The sequence below is a fragment of the Somniosus microcephalus genome, chromosome 21 (genome assembly GCF_052327205.1).
Source record: "Somniosus microcephalus isolate GS21.2 chromosome 21, FLI_Smic_1.0, whole genome shotgun sequence".
NCBI lineage: Eukaryota > Metazoa > Chordata > Chondrichthyes > Squaliformes > Somniosidae > Somniosus > Somniosus microcephalus.
Genome location: NC_141007.1, coordinates 17,429,011 through 17,444,056, shown reverse-complemented (window position 1 = coordinate 17,444,056; position 15,046 = coordinate 17,429,011). Strand labels below are relative to the sequence as shown.

Here is a 15,046-nt window from a genome sequence, read left to right as displayed (position 1 = left end):
TTGGACTCATTTGCACCGGTGCCGGCTGACCTTGCTACTTTGCCCCAAGTGCCCATCCGTGCACAGCATTGGGCGGCGAGTACCAACACGCCATTCAACCGAGCCTTACCGCCTCATCTGTCGTGCATCTAGGAGTGCCTATTCTGTATATAGGGTTACAAAAAATGAGAGAGCCCTCTCTCTTTGAGCACAACCAAGTATAAATTGAGATCCGTTTGTGTGACTCGACATAGTATTCCCTGGAGGTGGCCGTGATTTGTGTTCCGACTATTGTGGTTTTGTGTTGCAGACTACAACTAACGAAGCCAAGGAGCGACTGTACGAGAGTCTGTTGAGTGAGTGCCGTGACGCCATCCAGGCAGTCCGCGAGGAGCTGAGGGTGGATCCGGTAAGTGCAAGAGTGAAGCTGTGAGGGAAAGGCAGTACGAGCAGCTGATGAGTGTCTCCTGTCACTGATCTAAAACCCTGTATTTGCATAGCTTTGAGCTGTGACATAGGAACATTAGGTCATTCAGCCCCTCGAGTCTGCTCCGCTGTTCAACCAGATCATGGCTGCTCTGCATCTCAACTCCATTTGTCCGCCTTTACTCCATGTCCCTTAAGCAAAAATGTACCCATCAACGGCTTGAAAGCTTCAATGGACCCCCGGCACCCACAGACTTTTGGGAAAGAGAATTCTAAATTTCTACTACATAGAAACATAGAAGATAGGAGCAGGAGTAGGCCATTCGGCCCCTCGAGCCTGCTCCGCCATTCAGTGAGATCATGGCTGATCATCCAAACTCAGTATCCTGTCCCTGCCTTCTCCCCGTATCCCTTGATCCCTTTAGCCTTAAGAAATATATCTAACTCCTTCTTGAATATATTTAATGAATTGGCCTCTACTGCCTTCTGTGGTAGAGAATGCCACAGGTTCACCACTCTCTGGTTGAAGAAATTCCTCCTCATCTCTGTCCTAAATGGCTTACCCCTTATCCTTAGACTGTGACCCCTGGTTCTGGACTCCCCGACCATCGGGAACATCCTTCCTGCATCGAGTCTGTCTAGTCCTGTTAGAATTTTATAAGTTTCAATGAGACTTCTACCGTGTGTGAAGAAGTGATTTCGCTCCTGAATAGCCTAGCTCTAATTTAAGATAATGCCCCCTTGTTCTTGATCTCTTTTCCCCCCCCCCAAAAAAAAAGAGGATATAGTTTCTCTCTACCCTATTAAATCCTTTAATCATCATAAACACCTCAATCGGATCACCCCTTAATCATCTATACTCAAGGGAAGCCGGGTTTATGCGACCAGTCCTTATAACTTAACCCTCTAAGCCCCGGTATCATTCTGGTGAATCTGCGCTGCACCCCCTCCAAAGGCGATATATCTTTCCTGAGGTGCGGTACCCAAAACTGAACACAGTGCTCCAGATGGGGTCTGGCCAAGGCTGTATACAAAACTAATGCTACGTATATGGTTAGAATACTGGCTCACTTAGTAAGTGCTCCTCTGGGCTGAGTTTTGAACTTTAAAGTAGGGCAGGAGTTTTCAAGGTTTTGTGGGTCACTTGGATGTGTAGCACATAGGGCACCTGGATCAGTGTATAAATAAAGCATAAATCGATCTTCCCATTAACTTGCAGAAATTCTGAGTTGTCAGTTTGGGTCTGGACATTGTACGAGGGCTAGAATTGGCCTTGGCGCCTCTGGATCAGGGAGAGGGAAATCCGGGCCATTTCGGCTCCTAATCACAATGCATTGCTTGGCCATTGGGCGACAACAGAAGACTATGATACATACTGCAATGGAATAGCCTGCTATATCTCACATGTGAATAATGGCCAGCTGGAGATGATGCTGGAGGGTGTATGTAGAATCATACCCAGCAAGGATTCAGTGTCTACATGTGATGGGGTGGGTAGTTTGGGTCGGCAAATGGATCTAGCTATTGCATTTTTGAGTATTTCAGGGATAGATGAATAAAGTGAGACTGGCAGCTCTTTAGAGATACAAGAAGGGTGAGCGTAGATAGTCTGGGCGGGGGGACGCCTGTAAGGGACGTGCAAGAGGATGGTATATTAGGAATGTATTAACAGTCAGTTGTAGCATTGCTGACCGTTTTCCTGCTGTTTTTTCAGGTGCAGAAGCAGCGGGATCGTTCTCTGGAGCCTGACACGGGGAAGGTGTCCATCCTGCAATATCTCCACAGGTATGTATCCTGCTCTTAATGCAAAGAGAAGTGCGCCCAAAGGCTTCGCTGGTTAAGGCAGTGAACAGCTCTGAGCCACACAGACTCGGAGGGACCTGGACCGGTTTGTACTGAGTTGGCTGATTGTAGCTAAGGGGTGCGAGAAGCTAAGCAAGACTTGTGTGTGTCTGCATGATGGATGAGGGTAGGATCAGCTCGGCCTGGCTGTGGTGCCCCTGCAGTTCAATAGCCTGCCAACACCTGCTGTCTAGACGCGCGTGTAGAATGGCTACTGGAGGGCAACAGGCATCTCTGGAAACATAGCCTAGCAAGGTCACAAGGTACTTACAGAGGAAGCCCATTCAGCTTAACTTAATTCATCTAACCCATTGATGCATCTGTTATTTCTTAAATGATTTCAGTACTTTTCCCTGTACCACTCTGCCCAGAAGTTCAATCCAAGTGTTGATCCCTCTCTGCGTGAAGAACTTTCTGATATCAGTCCCAACGTTTCCTTTTGCTAGTTTAAACTTTTGTCCCCTTGTTCTACTCTCACTGTTTAACTAAATTTAAGATGAACCTTTTCTGTACCATTTACTATCGTATCTCCCTCTACAAGATCACCTCTCCGCCTCCTTTCCAGGCAGAAAAATCCAAGTCTCTGGAGTCGGCACCTTTATCGAAGGACTGGGGGGGTGGGGGGGAGATAATGTAAATGAGGCCTGCAGAATGGCAGCAGAAACAGATCGAAATGAGCATGTAATGCTGGTGCACCCCTACCAACCAACCAATCTCAGAATAAAACTGGCTGCAAGTTTGTGCTCCCACAAGAACACTTGCATTGGTGTTAGTGGGCCTAATCCTGCAGCTGGTTGTTCTCTAGTAATCCTGCAATGATAAATGGCCATCCAAAGCAATAGTAAGTGATTGCAAGATGAAGTGCAGGCTGGAGGGATGATCTTGCAGTGAGTTGAGATTTAACAAGTAATATTCTCTTTAGGAACATCAGTAGACCATTCACTTCCACCATTCAATTAGATCATGGCTTATCTGTACCTTAACTCCATTTAAGAACATAAGAAATAGGAGCAGGAGTAGGCCATACGGCCCCTCGAGCCTGCCCCGCCATTCAATAAGATCATGACTGATCATCGACCTCAACTCCACTTTCCTGCCCGATCTCCATATCCCTTGATTCCCCTAGAGACCAAAAATCTATCTCTCTCAGCATTGAATATACTCAAAGACTCAGCATTCACAGCCCTCTGGGGCAGAGAATTCCAAAGATTCATAACCCTCCATCTGAAGAAATTCCTCCTCATCTCAGTCTTAAATGGCCTACCCCTTATCCTGAGACTATGCCCCCTAGTTCTAGACTCTCCAGCCAGGGGAAACAACCTCTCAGCATCTACCCTGTCAATCCCCTTCAGAATCTTGTATGTTTCAATGAGATCACCTCTTATTCTTCTAAACTCCAGAGAGTATCGGCCCATTCTACACAATCTCTCATCATAGGACAGCCCTCTCATCCCAGGAATCAATCTAGTGAACCTTTGTTGCACCGCCTCCAAGGCAAGTATATCCTTCCTTAGATAAGGAGGGCAAAACTGTGCACAGTACTCCAGGTGTGGTCTCACCAAGGCCCTGTACAATTGTAGCAAGACTTCCTTACTCTGATACTCCAACCCCCTTGCAATAAAGGCCAACATGCCATTTGCCTTCCTTATTGCTTGCTATGCCTGCATGCTAACTTTCTGTGTTTCTTGCACGAAAACACCCAAATCTCTCTGAACACCAACATTTGAAAGTTTCTCACCATTTAAAAAATACTCTCTTTTTCTATTCTTCCTATCAAAGTAAATAACCTCACATTTCCCTACATTATACTCCATCTGCCACCTTACTGCCCACTCACTTAGTCTATCTATATCCCTTTGCAGACTCTTTGTGTTCTCCTCACAGCTTAGTCCCACCTAGCTTTATATCATTAGCACACTTGGATACATTACACTCGGTCCCTTCATCTAGGTCATTAATATAGATTGTAAATAGCTGAGGCCCAAGCACTGATCCTTACGGCACCCCACTAGTTACAGCCTGAAAAAGACTTGTTTATCCCTACTCTCCTGTCCGTTAACCAATCCTCTATCCATGCTGTTATATTACCCCCAACCCCATGAGCCCCAATCTTGTGTAATCTTTTTTGTGGCACCTTATCGAATGCCTTTTGGAAATCCAAATATACTACATCCACTGGTTCCCCTTTATCTACCCTGCTAGTTACATCCTCAAAAAACTCTAATAAATTTGTGAAACACGATTTCCCTTTCATAAAACCATGTTGACTCTGTTTAATCATGTTATGATTTTCTAAGTGCCCTTAAAAATGGATTCCAGCATTTTCCCGACGACTGATGTCAGGCTAACTGGCCTGTAGTTCCCTGTTTTCTCTCCCTCCTTTCTTGAATAGCAGTGTTACATTTGCTACCTTCCAATCCGCTGAGACCGTTCTAGAATCTAGGGGATTTTGGAAGATCCTATCTCTGCAGCCAATCAGGTCATGGGGATTTGTCGGCTTTTAGTCCCAATAGTTTCTCTAGTACTTTTTCTCTACTTATATTAATTACATTAAGTTCCTCAGCCTCATTAGACCCTTGGTTCCCCACCATTTTTGGTATGCATTTTGTGTCTTCTACTGTGAAGACAGACACACAATATTTGTTTAACATTTCTGCCATTTCCTTATTCCCCATAATAATTTCTCCTGTCTCGTTCTCTAAGGGACCAATGTTCTTGCAATCTGTTTTTATATTTCTTGCTAGTTTTCTCTTTATTTTTTCCCTTTTTATCAATTTTTTGGTCATCCTTTGCTGGTTTCTGAAACTCTCCCAATCCTCAGGCTTACTACTATTCTTCGCAACATTATAAGCTGCTTCTTTCAATCTAATGCTATCCTTAACTTCTTTAGTTAGCCTCGGAGGATCACTTTTCCCGTGGAGTTTTTGTTTCTCAATGGAATGTATTTTTGTTAAGAATTATACAAGTTACTCTCAAACTTAATGTGAAATTCTATCATATTATGATCATTCTGCCCCAGAGGATCCTTTACTGAGAGATTGCTAATTAACCCATTACACAATACAGAATCTAAAATAGCCTGTTTGCTGGTTGGTTGCATGACGTATTGTTCTAGGAAACTGTCCTGAATGCATTCCATGAACTCGTCCTCCAGACTACCTTTGCCAATTTGATTTGTCCAGTCTATAGTTGGAAGATTAAAGTCCCCCCATGATTATTGCACTACCTTTGTTACAAGCTCCTACTATTTCTTGATTAATATTCTGTCCAACGGTATAGCTACTGTTTGGGGGTCTATACACTGCTCCCACCACTGTTTTCTGCCCCTTGTTATTCCTTATCTCCACCCATACTGATTCTACTACCTGATCTTTCGAGCTGAGATCCTTTCTCTCTACTCTACTTATGTCATCCTTTATTATCAGGGCTAACACCCCCACCCCCCCCCCTTTTCCATTCTGTCTGTCTTGTCGAAACGTCATTTACCCGCCTTTGCTCCATATCCCTTGATATCCTTACTCAATAAAAATCTTACCTACCTCGGTCTTGAAAGCTCCAATTGTCCCACCAGAGGAAATAGTTTCCCTGTATCTACCCTAACGAGCACTTCTTTAAAAAAAAAGACATTTTTTTAATTTTAATCACATTTTTTACTAAAATAAAGATGTTTGAAAGAGGCTTTATTAGGCTACAGATCATTCAATACTCATTATTGCTTACACCCACACAGCTACCTTACATACATCAAGCTTTCCACGGCGATAAAACGCAACGTTATCATGGCCGAAGCCTTGCAGAAGCAGCTGAGCGAGCCAGTGCAAGACGAGGGGAAACGCGTACTGCGGCCGCAAGACCTGATCCGACTCTACGACATTATCCTGCAGGTAAGGGGGTGGATTGCAAGGAGATCTGTGACGGTGCCTTCTTTCCTTGCAGAGCTAGACACTGTTGCTGGTATGTAGGCATTCCTCCGCAGTTAGTTTGCTCTTTTGAGGTCCGAGCCGCTGCCGTCTGTACTGAAATAGCTCAGTCAAAAACGTCGTGCTATAAAGGGATATGCAAATGGGGAGATTAGGACTGCTGCTTGTGGAGGATAAATAACATGGGCTGGTTGGGCTGAACGGCCTGTTTGCGTGTTGTAATTTCTATGTAATTTATACCAGAGGCACCCCACCTGGTTGTTTCAGCAGAACCTCTTCACAACCCTTTATGGTGAGAGTGACTCTGGGACAAGTGTAACGTTTTGCTAAGCCATGTACCATAGCAACAGTGTGGGTCACATGACTACATGTGCTGGCAGAAGCACCCAAGCTTCACGACCAAATAGGGCAAAATAGTCTTGTATGGTGCGAATGTTGTATTTCTGAACACATGGCTGATATAAGCAAGGCCGCTGAATGGGTTTGAATAGCTGGCACACGCTGAGCTGCCCAACACCCTATGCTTATTTGTCATTGAAAACGATGATCTGACCACAGGCCGTGGCTGGAGAATGGTGAGAGTTTCCAGTTAGTGAAGTGCGTGCTCTGACAGTCAAATGGAAAACTGCAAGATACCACCTCGGTTGAATAGACCACAGAGTTCGCAGAGTTTCTTTCACCACATGTTATAAATGTACAGGAAACTCTTTGGTATCCGGCACCTACGGGACCAGGATGGTGCCGGTTGATTAAAAATTCCGGATAACGGAGAGGTATACCTACCAAAGTACGAGAGCCCCGTTACACAGCACACCGGTTACACGGCCACAGATCCAGGAGTCCCTCTTACACGGCTACAGGTGCAGGAACCCCGGTTACATGGCCACAGATCCAGGAGTCCCTGTTACACGGCCACAGGTGCAGGAACCCCGGTTACACGGCTACAGGTGCAGGAACCCCGGTTACATGGCCACAGATCCAGGAGTCCCTGTTACACGGCTACAGGTGCAGGAACCCTGGTTACACGGCTACAGGTGCAGGAACCCTGGTTACATGGCCACAGATCCAGGCGTCCCTGTTACACGGCCACAGGTGCAGGAACCCCGGTTACATGGCCACAGGTGCAGGAACCCCAGTTACACAGCCACTAATATACAGTAAAACTTACCTGAACCTACTCCTGAATTTTGCCGGTTAATAGCGATTTCCGGCTATTTAGGTGCCGTTTAAACAAGAGTTTCCTGTAGTAAGTGTGACTAGGGGTAGAGGTGCATCCCAGTCGTAACCCCTGTTTCCCTCCGCTGACACAGGCCCCTTACCCCCAGCTCCCTCACAGGCCAGATCCCCATTCACTACTCTTCTCCCCCCTCCCCCCCAGCCTGTGTATGTTGCACACTCCCCTCAGCCGGCAGCAGTGGTAGATCCAGATGCAGTGCAACAGTGACCGAGATCTCATCTGGCCACGGATAGCTGTGCATGCTCCAGGCTTGGCCCCACGCCAATGACTCCAAACCCAGGCCCCCGGCCCAGTACTGACTCCCAGTTCAGCAGTGCGGAGGTATTGGGATGGGCATGAGCAGTCCCTCTGCCTCTTGGCAACCTGCAACTTATCGAGAAAAGATTCAAAAACACTGACCAACCCGGGTGTGGCTGGGATTGGGAGATGCTGGCAGTGCAGTGCGGGGAGCATCTCTTGGCCTGTAATCAGAAGTGTTTCTGTGGTTCTCAGTCATTCCTGAAGGGAGTGCAGGGATTACAATTCTGCCCAAGAGAAAAATTTCACATTTGTTTAAGACGCCCTATAATTTCTACAGGAGTTGAGAAAAAATAGGGAGAGTGAGGGATAAACAAAAGTATGAGAGAGTCATAGAGAACAGGAAACATACAGAAGAGACCTGGAGAGAGAGAGAGAGAAAAGTCAGATAGGCCAAACGAGAGAGAACTATTTAAGTTTTTGTCTGTAGGTAACTTAAGGGAGATCAGCTAGTGTCTGCTAAAATTCACAAATTTAAAATCTTCAAATGTATGGCTGGCAACTTCAAAGCTGTAAATAAACTTCAATAAATATTTACCTACATAACTGACTATACTTCAAAATAATTCATTGGCTATGAAGCACTTTAGCATGTGCTGTGCAAGTTTGTTATTTAATATTTGGGAACTGCTGGCATCTGAGCACTCTAATCCTGCAGTTATACGACGGGACTGTTTTGAGTGGTGCCTGCTTTTAGAAGGGTGAAAACTGGCAGTACCAAAGCTCAGCACCACTAGAGACAGGGCAAAACAGATTCCTGAGCATGAACATTTAAGCATACCTGCCTTTTCCTGCTAGCTAGTGTTCTAAATGCAGCTTCAAAGATCTTGTACACAGTTGGGAATAGGAATTGCATCCTCCGCATAGTAAGCACTGAGGCAAGATCCCACACAAGAGGGTATTGAGAGAGGCCGTCAGGAATTGATAGCCTTGCCCTGCTATAAATGTGGGTCTTGGGAACTTATCCAAGAACAACAGCTACCGTCCCTGATGCCAATGCTTGCACTTGGACTGCTCGACGCTTCTGTGCTGAAGGATTTTGGGTATCCAAGGGTTGGAGTATAGTAAGGTGCGTATGGCATATCTGAGTGATTTCACAAGCTGTTTCTAACACACGACATTGTATTAATGCACAGAATCTGTCGGAGCTGCCCCAACTGTCAGGACTGGAGGATGATAAAAACTTTCAGGCGGAGGTAGAGCTGAAGACTTTGGTTTACAAGGCCTACAGGTAGGCAAGGAGGAGGATGAGTTCATTCTCCTCAGTATTTTCCTCAGTTAAGCAACTGTCGCTATGTTTTCCCAATTTCCTCTTCCTCTGCTGAAGGCACTGACTCCTCCTGGCACCCCTCAATCCAAGTAGTCGTTCTTCACCAGAGAGCCAAGACAATGAGACATTTTAGGTGACATTGCAGTCCAGGCTGGTGCCATCCTCCCGTGATGTCCAAACGTGTATATTTTCCATAACTTGGGCAAGGTACTAGCTGATGGCTGACCTCTGGAACTGTGTATGAGTCAGCACCTTCAGGAAAGCAGGGGGAGCAATTTGGGGAGGGGTAAGTCAAGTATTGACCTGATCGCCAAATGAGCCAGTAGCAGGATGATGGCGTGCATTGACATAACGGGGCATACACATTTAGTTTGTCCACATTCTAACCTACAGACTGATATAAGAACATAAGAAATAGGAGCAGGAGTAGGCCATTCGGCCCCTCGAGCCTGCTCCGCCATTCAATGAGATCATGGCTGATCTTCTACCTCAACTCCATTCACCAGCCTTATCGCCATATCGCTTGACGCCCTTACTAGTCAGAAATCTATCGACTTCTGTTTTGAATATACCCAATGACTGAGCCTCCACAGCCCTCTGGGGTAGAGAATTCCAAAGATTCACCACCCTCTGTGTGAAGAAATTTCTTCTCATCTCAGTCCTGAATGGCCTACCCTTTATTCTGAGGCTGTGGTCCCTGGTTCTAGACTCCCCAGCCAAGGGAAACATTCTCCCAGCATCCACCCTATCAAGCCCTGTAATAATTTTGTATGCTTTAATGAGATCCCCTCTCATTCTTCTGAATTCAAGAGAATGCAGGCCTAGTTTACTCAATCCCTTCTGCTACGACAGTCCTGCCATCCCAGGAATCAATCTCGTGAACCTTCATTGCACTCCCTCTATGGCAAGTATATCCTTCCTTGGGTAAGCAGACCAAAATTGTACACAGTACTCCAGGTGTGGTCTCACCAAGGCCCTATATAATTGGAGTAAGACTTCTTTACTCCTGTACTCAAATCCTCTTGTAATGAAGGCCATAATCTTCATAATGACACTGGCAACATGTATTAATACTTTCTTAGATGGCTGGCACTTGTATTAGCTGAAAAATGTCCTCGGTGACCATTTGTGATCACACCTTACTGTGCAAGGCGCTTGGATACATGTATAGCGCAGGCCATCTATTACGCTGCAGTGGAATTTGTTTATGCTGTTTGTTACAGGCTTCTCCAAATAGCTTTCGCCTGACATCAAAATCCACTTCCAAAGCGAAGCCTGTGTTTCCTGGAAGCTGAAGCGAGGCCTTGTTTGCAATATATCTGGGGCAACATACCCAGGACAAGCAGCAGGAATCTTTCTCGTCTCTGCATTGCCCTTGGGATTTTCACTACATGCCTCCATCACTTCAGAGGAGATTGATATCAAGCCACGCCAGATAGCGGACAAAACTATACAACAAGTTTATGTGCAGATAGTACTAACAGCAAGTTGTTCAAGTTATTCCCAATAACGCTGCACTTTGAACCCGTTCATTAAAGGTGTGAACGGACCTACCAGTCGGTTGAGTTTGGTTGGCTTTCCTTGCAGTTTGCTTCAGCAAAAGATATTAACTCTCTGAAAGGGAGTAGCCAGCTGCTTGCTCCCTATCGGTTACAGTCTTGGGATTAGATAAGTGTCCCTACTTATGGAGCTGTATCTTGCCTCAGAGTTTGTTGCTGCCAGGTCAGAACCATAACTAACTTTTACGTCAAAAGGGTCTAATCCTTATACTGTACCCATAAAACCCTTTGAGAAGTCAACCTTGGAGACGCAGACACTTTACTCGGAACAATGAGCACCCAGCTCAATAACACATATAGAGAGGCATGGCGATGGCCACCTGTAGTCTGTATATATGCTAGGGCTATCCTAATTGGCTGCATTTAGTGACCCCACTATTCCCGGCAAGAATAGAGATGATTGGATGATTCCCCGTCAATCAGGGCTGGAGACCGCACTGTTGTAAGTGACTGGGATTGATTGTATGCACGTCATTTGTATGTAAATACCCTCCACGCACTGCAATTACTGGAGAAATAATTAATTTGTATTCTGTAACTATGTTTGCTGTTGCTGATTAAGTAGACTTTGTTTGCTTTGCTGCAAGTCCTGCCCTGCCTCCAACCCATTGGCTGACAGTGTTGTGAATTGACACTCTGATCCTAATTATATTATATACCATTGCTCACGTAGCCCAGTAATGAATGTTAATTATTTATAGAACTTGGGTGTGCTTGCCAATTTGTTTACACAGACGCGCTATCTGTTAGTAATAAACCGCATCGGCTTGGCTGCATTATTGCTGATGTATTTCATGCAGAGGGAAAGGAGCAGAAGCTAAATTCTAAGCATCCCACTTTGAGAGTGGTATCTTAAATGGACCTGTGCTGCTAAATTAAGAAATGCCGTGCAGAGGAGAAGCTACCGACTGAAAGACCCTATTTCTGTCACACTGATCTTGTAAAGGTTCAGGCACTCCAGTTCACTGGCTAACAGAATATACTGAACGTGCACAGCAGCCGAGAGAGTAACTGAAAGAAGTGACAAGTTAACGCTTCAGATGGTGAAATTCTGATTGAAGTTCCGACCCAGGATATTAGTTTGTATTTTCAGCATTTCCTGCTTTAATTTCAGGTTTTGAACAGTTTAATATACAATTAAAATGGAATAGCAGTGCGGGATGAAATTATTACTGCTGGATAAAATCCGATGGGTAATGAATGGTCTGTTTAGGTCATCGGCGACAATTTCAGGTCACCCTCACAGCCTGTAGAAGGAGAGAGCGCCACACCTTCAGAGTAGTGTTTCTTTGAATCCAGGCAAGTTTCAAGTTGGACGGACTGTTCACTGAAACACAGCTCAAGTGTTTTCTCTATTACAGAGTCTGTAATGTTTAGTCAGCTGCCCTTCAGTCCCATTTCCCTCCATTTTTTTTTCCATCAGGTTACCCCCTTCCCTCTTGCGGTATGTTCCATGGGCAGTGGGTGACCCCGAGTACCTCATGTTTAGGCGTTGATCGGAGAGGTGATTGAATCTGTTATAGATTGGGCTGTAGAATGCGCCCAGATCTTGTGTAGCTGGGTCTTAACCCTTTAGTCCTGTCTATGTACTCAGATGTAATGTGCCTAAATTCAAATTAATTGGGAGTAGAATCATTAAGGATTATGCTTAAAAAGTGCATCATGGAACAAGGGTGGATTTAAATTAAACAAACGGGTGCAAGTGCTGTATTCTTTGCTTGGCAGCCGCACCCAGTGAATAAACCCCCCCCCCCCCGGTGAATGCCGATTAAAGATGAAATTCCTGAGGCCCTGCTCCACCACGACAGGGCGAGGCTGGGCTTCCATCCATCTGTCTGACTGCCCTGGCTCTGGCCCCAGCCCATATCTCAGGGGCAGTGTCCCATGCATAGAGGGAGTGAGCACCTGCACCATTTTCAGCATTCCCTAGACATCCGTCGCACAGAGGGCCAGGAAGTTCCCAGTGGCACCCTGGTTGGTGGGAGGGGAGGTCATGCCAAAGAACGTCATAAATTCATCATTAAAAAAAGTTAGGATTTTAAGGTTGCCATTAGGAAATGGGGTTTTTGTTAAAAAAAAATTCACCCCCCACTTCCGCCAGGTTGATGGCTGACCCATTTCCGGCAGAATTTCGAGACGGTAGGAAGAAACAGGGTTGCAACCCAGCAGAACTAGGTGCCAGCCAAAATTCTGGCCAGTCCAGCCAGCTTGCACTGCCATAGTAGGAATCTCGGGGTCGGCATCTGCCGGTGTCTGCTTGACTGCACTGATTGCACAAGTCAAAAGGTTGAGAGTTCAAGCCCACTCCGGGACTTGGCGTGTAACCTCGGCTGACACTCCAGTGCGGTACTGAGGGAGTGCTGCATCGTTGGAGGTGCCATCATTCGGGTGAGAAATTAAACCAAGGCGGCGCCTAACAAATGGATGTTAAAGATCCCATGCTACTGCTTTGCAAAAGGGCAGTGTGTTCTTGCAGTGGCCTGGTCAACATTCATCTCTCAACCCACATTACCAAAACCGCTTAACTGGTCATTCATCAGATTGCTGTTTGTGGGATCTTGCTTTACGCGCAATGGCTGACATGGTTGCCTACATAAGTCACTGCACTTCAAAGTAATTCATTGTATACGAAGTACTTTGAGAGGCATGACAGGGCGCTATATAAATGCAAGTCTTATCTTTTCACTGGCATGGCTACCCAGAGACTGGTATGTTAGGGGCTGAAGCCATGCGAGATCATCAGAAGCCTTCAAATCACTGGTTTGTTCTGTCATTTGTTTTCTGAAGTGCTGCAGAGCTGTACAGTGCATTGTGGTTTTGGGGAAGGGGTTGTATCTGCATTGGTCTCAATGTCCTCTCTCTCTTCCAGGTGTTTTTTCATTGCCCAGTCCTATGTACTAGTGAAAAAGTGGAGTGAAGCCTTGGTTCTATATGAGCGAGTCCTTAAATACACCTCCGAGGCACAGACCCAGACTACAACATTTACAAATAATTTACAGGTACAGCATCGGCAAATGCCACATTTTATTCAGAGGCCTGTTCATTTCTAAGTGTTTCCAGGTAACATTGGCAAAAAGGCATGCAAAAAGTGCAATTACACTGCTGCCACCTTACATTGGGTGATTCGACACATCCAAATGCATCTCTTGGCTGATCAGCTAGCAAAGCCACACCGGCAGCTTATGCTCGCTAGCTAGATATTTTCTCTGGCCCTCCATTTTGTTGAGCCGACTGCATGAGCTACGGAGCATAGATGCAATGAGAAGCCACTTCCATGCAAAGGAGATGTCATCTTTGAGAAAGGGCCACTTGGTCCATCTCTGTCATTTACCTCATTGTCTGTGGGACCTTGTGCACAAATCGGCTGCTGCGTTTGCCTACAAAACAATAATGATTATACTTCAAAAGCAACTGATTGGCTGTGAAGTGCTTTAGTGCATCCGGAGAATGTGAAAGTTCTTTATTTGTCTTCCCCACTTGTCTCTGTATTCCTCCTAAGCTCTGTCCATCTAGCATCACCCTTAGTTAGTTTAACCATTCATCACTTTATACCCTCCTTTAACTGAATGATGCTGTTGCCATAGTGGAAGCCTGCTTTCCCACTCCTCCTGAGTTAGCAACCCTCTGTGACATCCAACCTAAACGAAACCTTTGGTAATGGTTTCTAAATTTTGAGAATTCCCTCTTCATCTTTCTCTTGTGTTGTACTGTGTTTGTTAAATCTCTATCGTGACAAGCAGTGAAGGAAGCTTTACACAGACCTCTTATTCAGCAATACAACCCACAACATTGCAGAGAAATCCCTTGCAGGTACGAAGTGCTGCTTGCCTGATTTCTCCCCCGCCCCCACCCACCCCAGTGAGTAGCTGAGCCATACAAACCAGGGCGGCTGCAGGTCAGTGCTTGCTCCCTTCCCAGTTAGCTGACTTCTGCTGGCACTGCAGTTGGGGCTGCTAGAGTCAGCCAGGAAAACCCTAAGATCAGGAAGGGACAGGAAAATCGGCCAATTTCTCATCCCCGACGGCTATCCAGTGACCTCTTTTGGACTGTGCACATAGATTGCAGATAGGAACACTGCGATGCCTCCCTGCATGGTTGACCAGGCAACTGAGGTTCATTCTTGAGGCTCGTACACGAATACTGATCATTTGGTCACAGGCAGCACAACAACTTCCAGTGTTGGATTAGACATACGGTGCACTTTTAACCCCCTGCTTGAGTAACACAGAACTGACCTGGTCAAGGACCAGAACTTTGCCCTTAAAACTGTTTTTTGTAATATTGTACCTGAAGACATTTTTATGAAGGGTAATTAAGTCATGGCAGAATTTTCTCCTATTTATGTTTTGATAGTACTTGCTGAATTTTGTGTGCTTCAATGTAATTTTACATAAATACTACCTATTATTATATTCTCTGAATTTAATATCTGCCTCTGAATTGAGAGATACAGTACAAGACTGTTCAATCCAGTATGAGTAAGGGTAATTGTTAACCCTCTGATCACAACTGTACA

General features: G+C 45.5%; 1 protein-coding gene and 1 long non-coding RNA gene across 4 annotated transcripts in view; one reads left to right on the top strand and one right to left on the bottom strand.

Annotated features, from left to right (window-relative positions):
- The window catches only part of LOC147102623 (uncharacterized), a 51,589-nt gene extending 45,508 nt beyond the window's left edge, over positions 1-6,081 (bottom strand). For 2 of the 3 annotated variants that reach the window (XR_015073039.1, XR_015073038.1), the window contains exons 1-2: positions 5,991-6,081; positions 5,787-5,856 (exon numbers count right to left, since the gene is read on the bottom strand). This is a non-coding gene — a long non-coding RNA (uncharacterized LOC147102623). The remainder of the gene's footprint in view (positions 1-5,786; positions 5,857-5,990) is intronic. The other variant, XR_015073040.1, reaches the window with a different exon arrangement.
- The window catches only part of srp68 (signal recognition particle 68), a 65,813-nt gene that overhangs the window by 41,987 nt on the left and 8,780 nt on the right, over positions 1-15,046 (top strand). Inside the window, exons 9-13 of the mRNA XM_085963283.1 lie at positions 290-388; positions 2,120-2,190; positions 5,978-6,131; positions 8,838-8,932; positions 13,400-13,529. Coding sequence (XP_085819409.1) covers positions 290-388; positions 2,120-2,190; positions 5,978-6,131; positions 8,838-8,932; positions 13,400-13,529 — 549 coding nt within the window. The remainder of the gene's footprint in view (positions 1-289; positions 389-2,119; positions 2,191-5,977; positions 6,132-8,837; positions 8,933-13,399; positions 13,530-15,046) is intronic.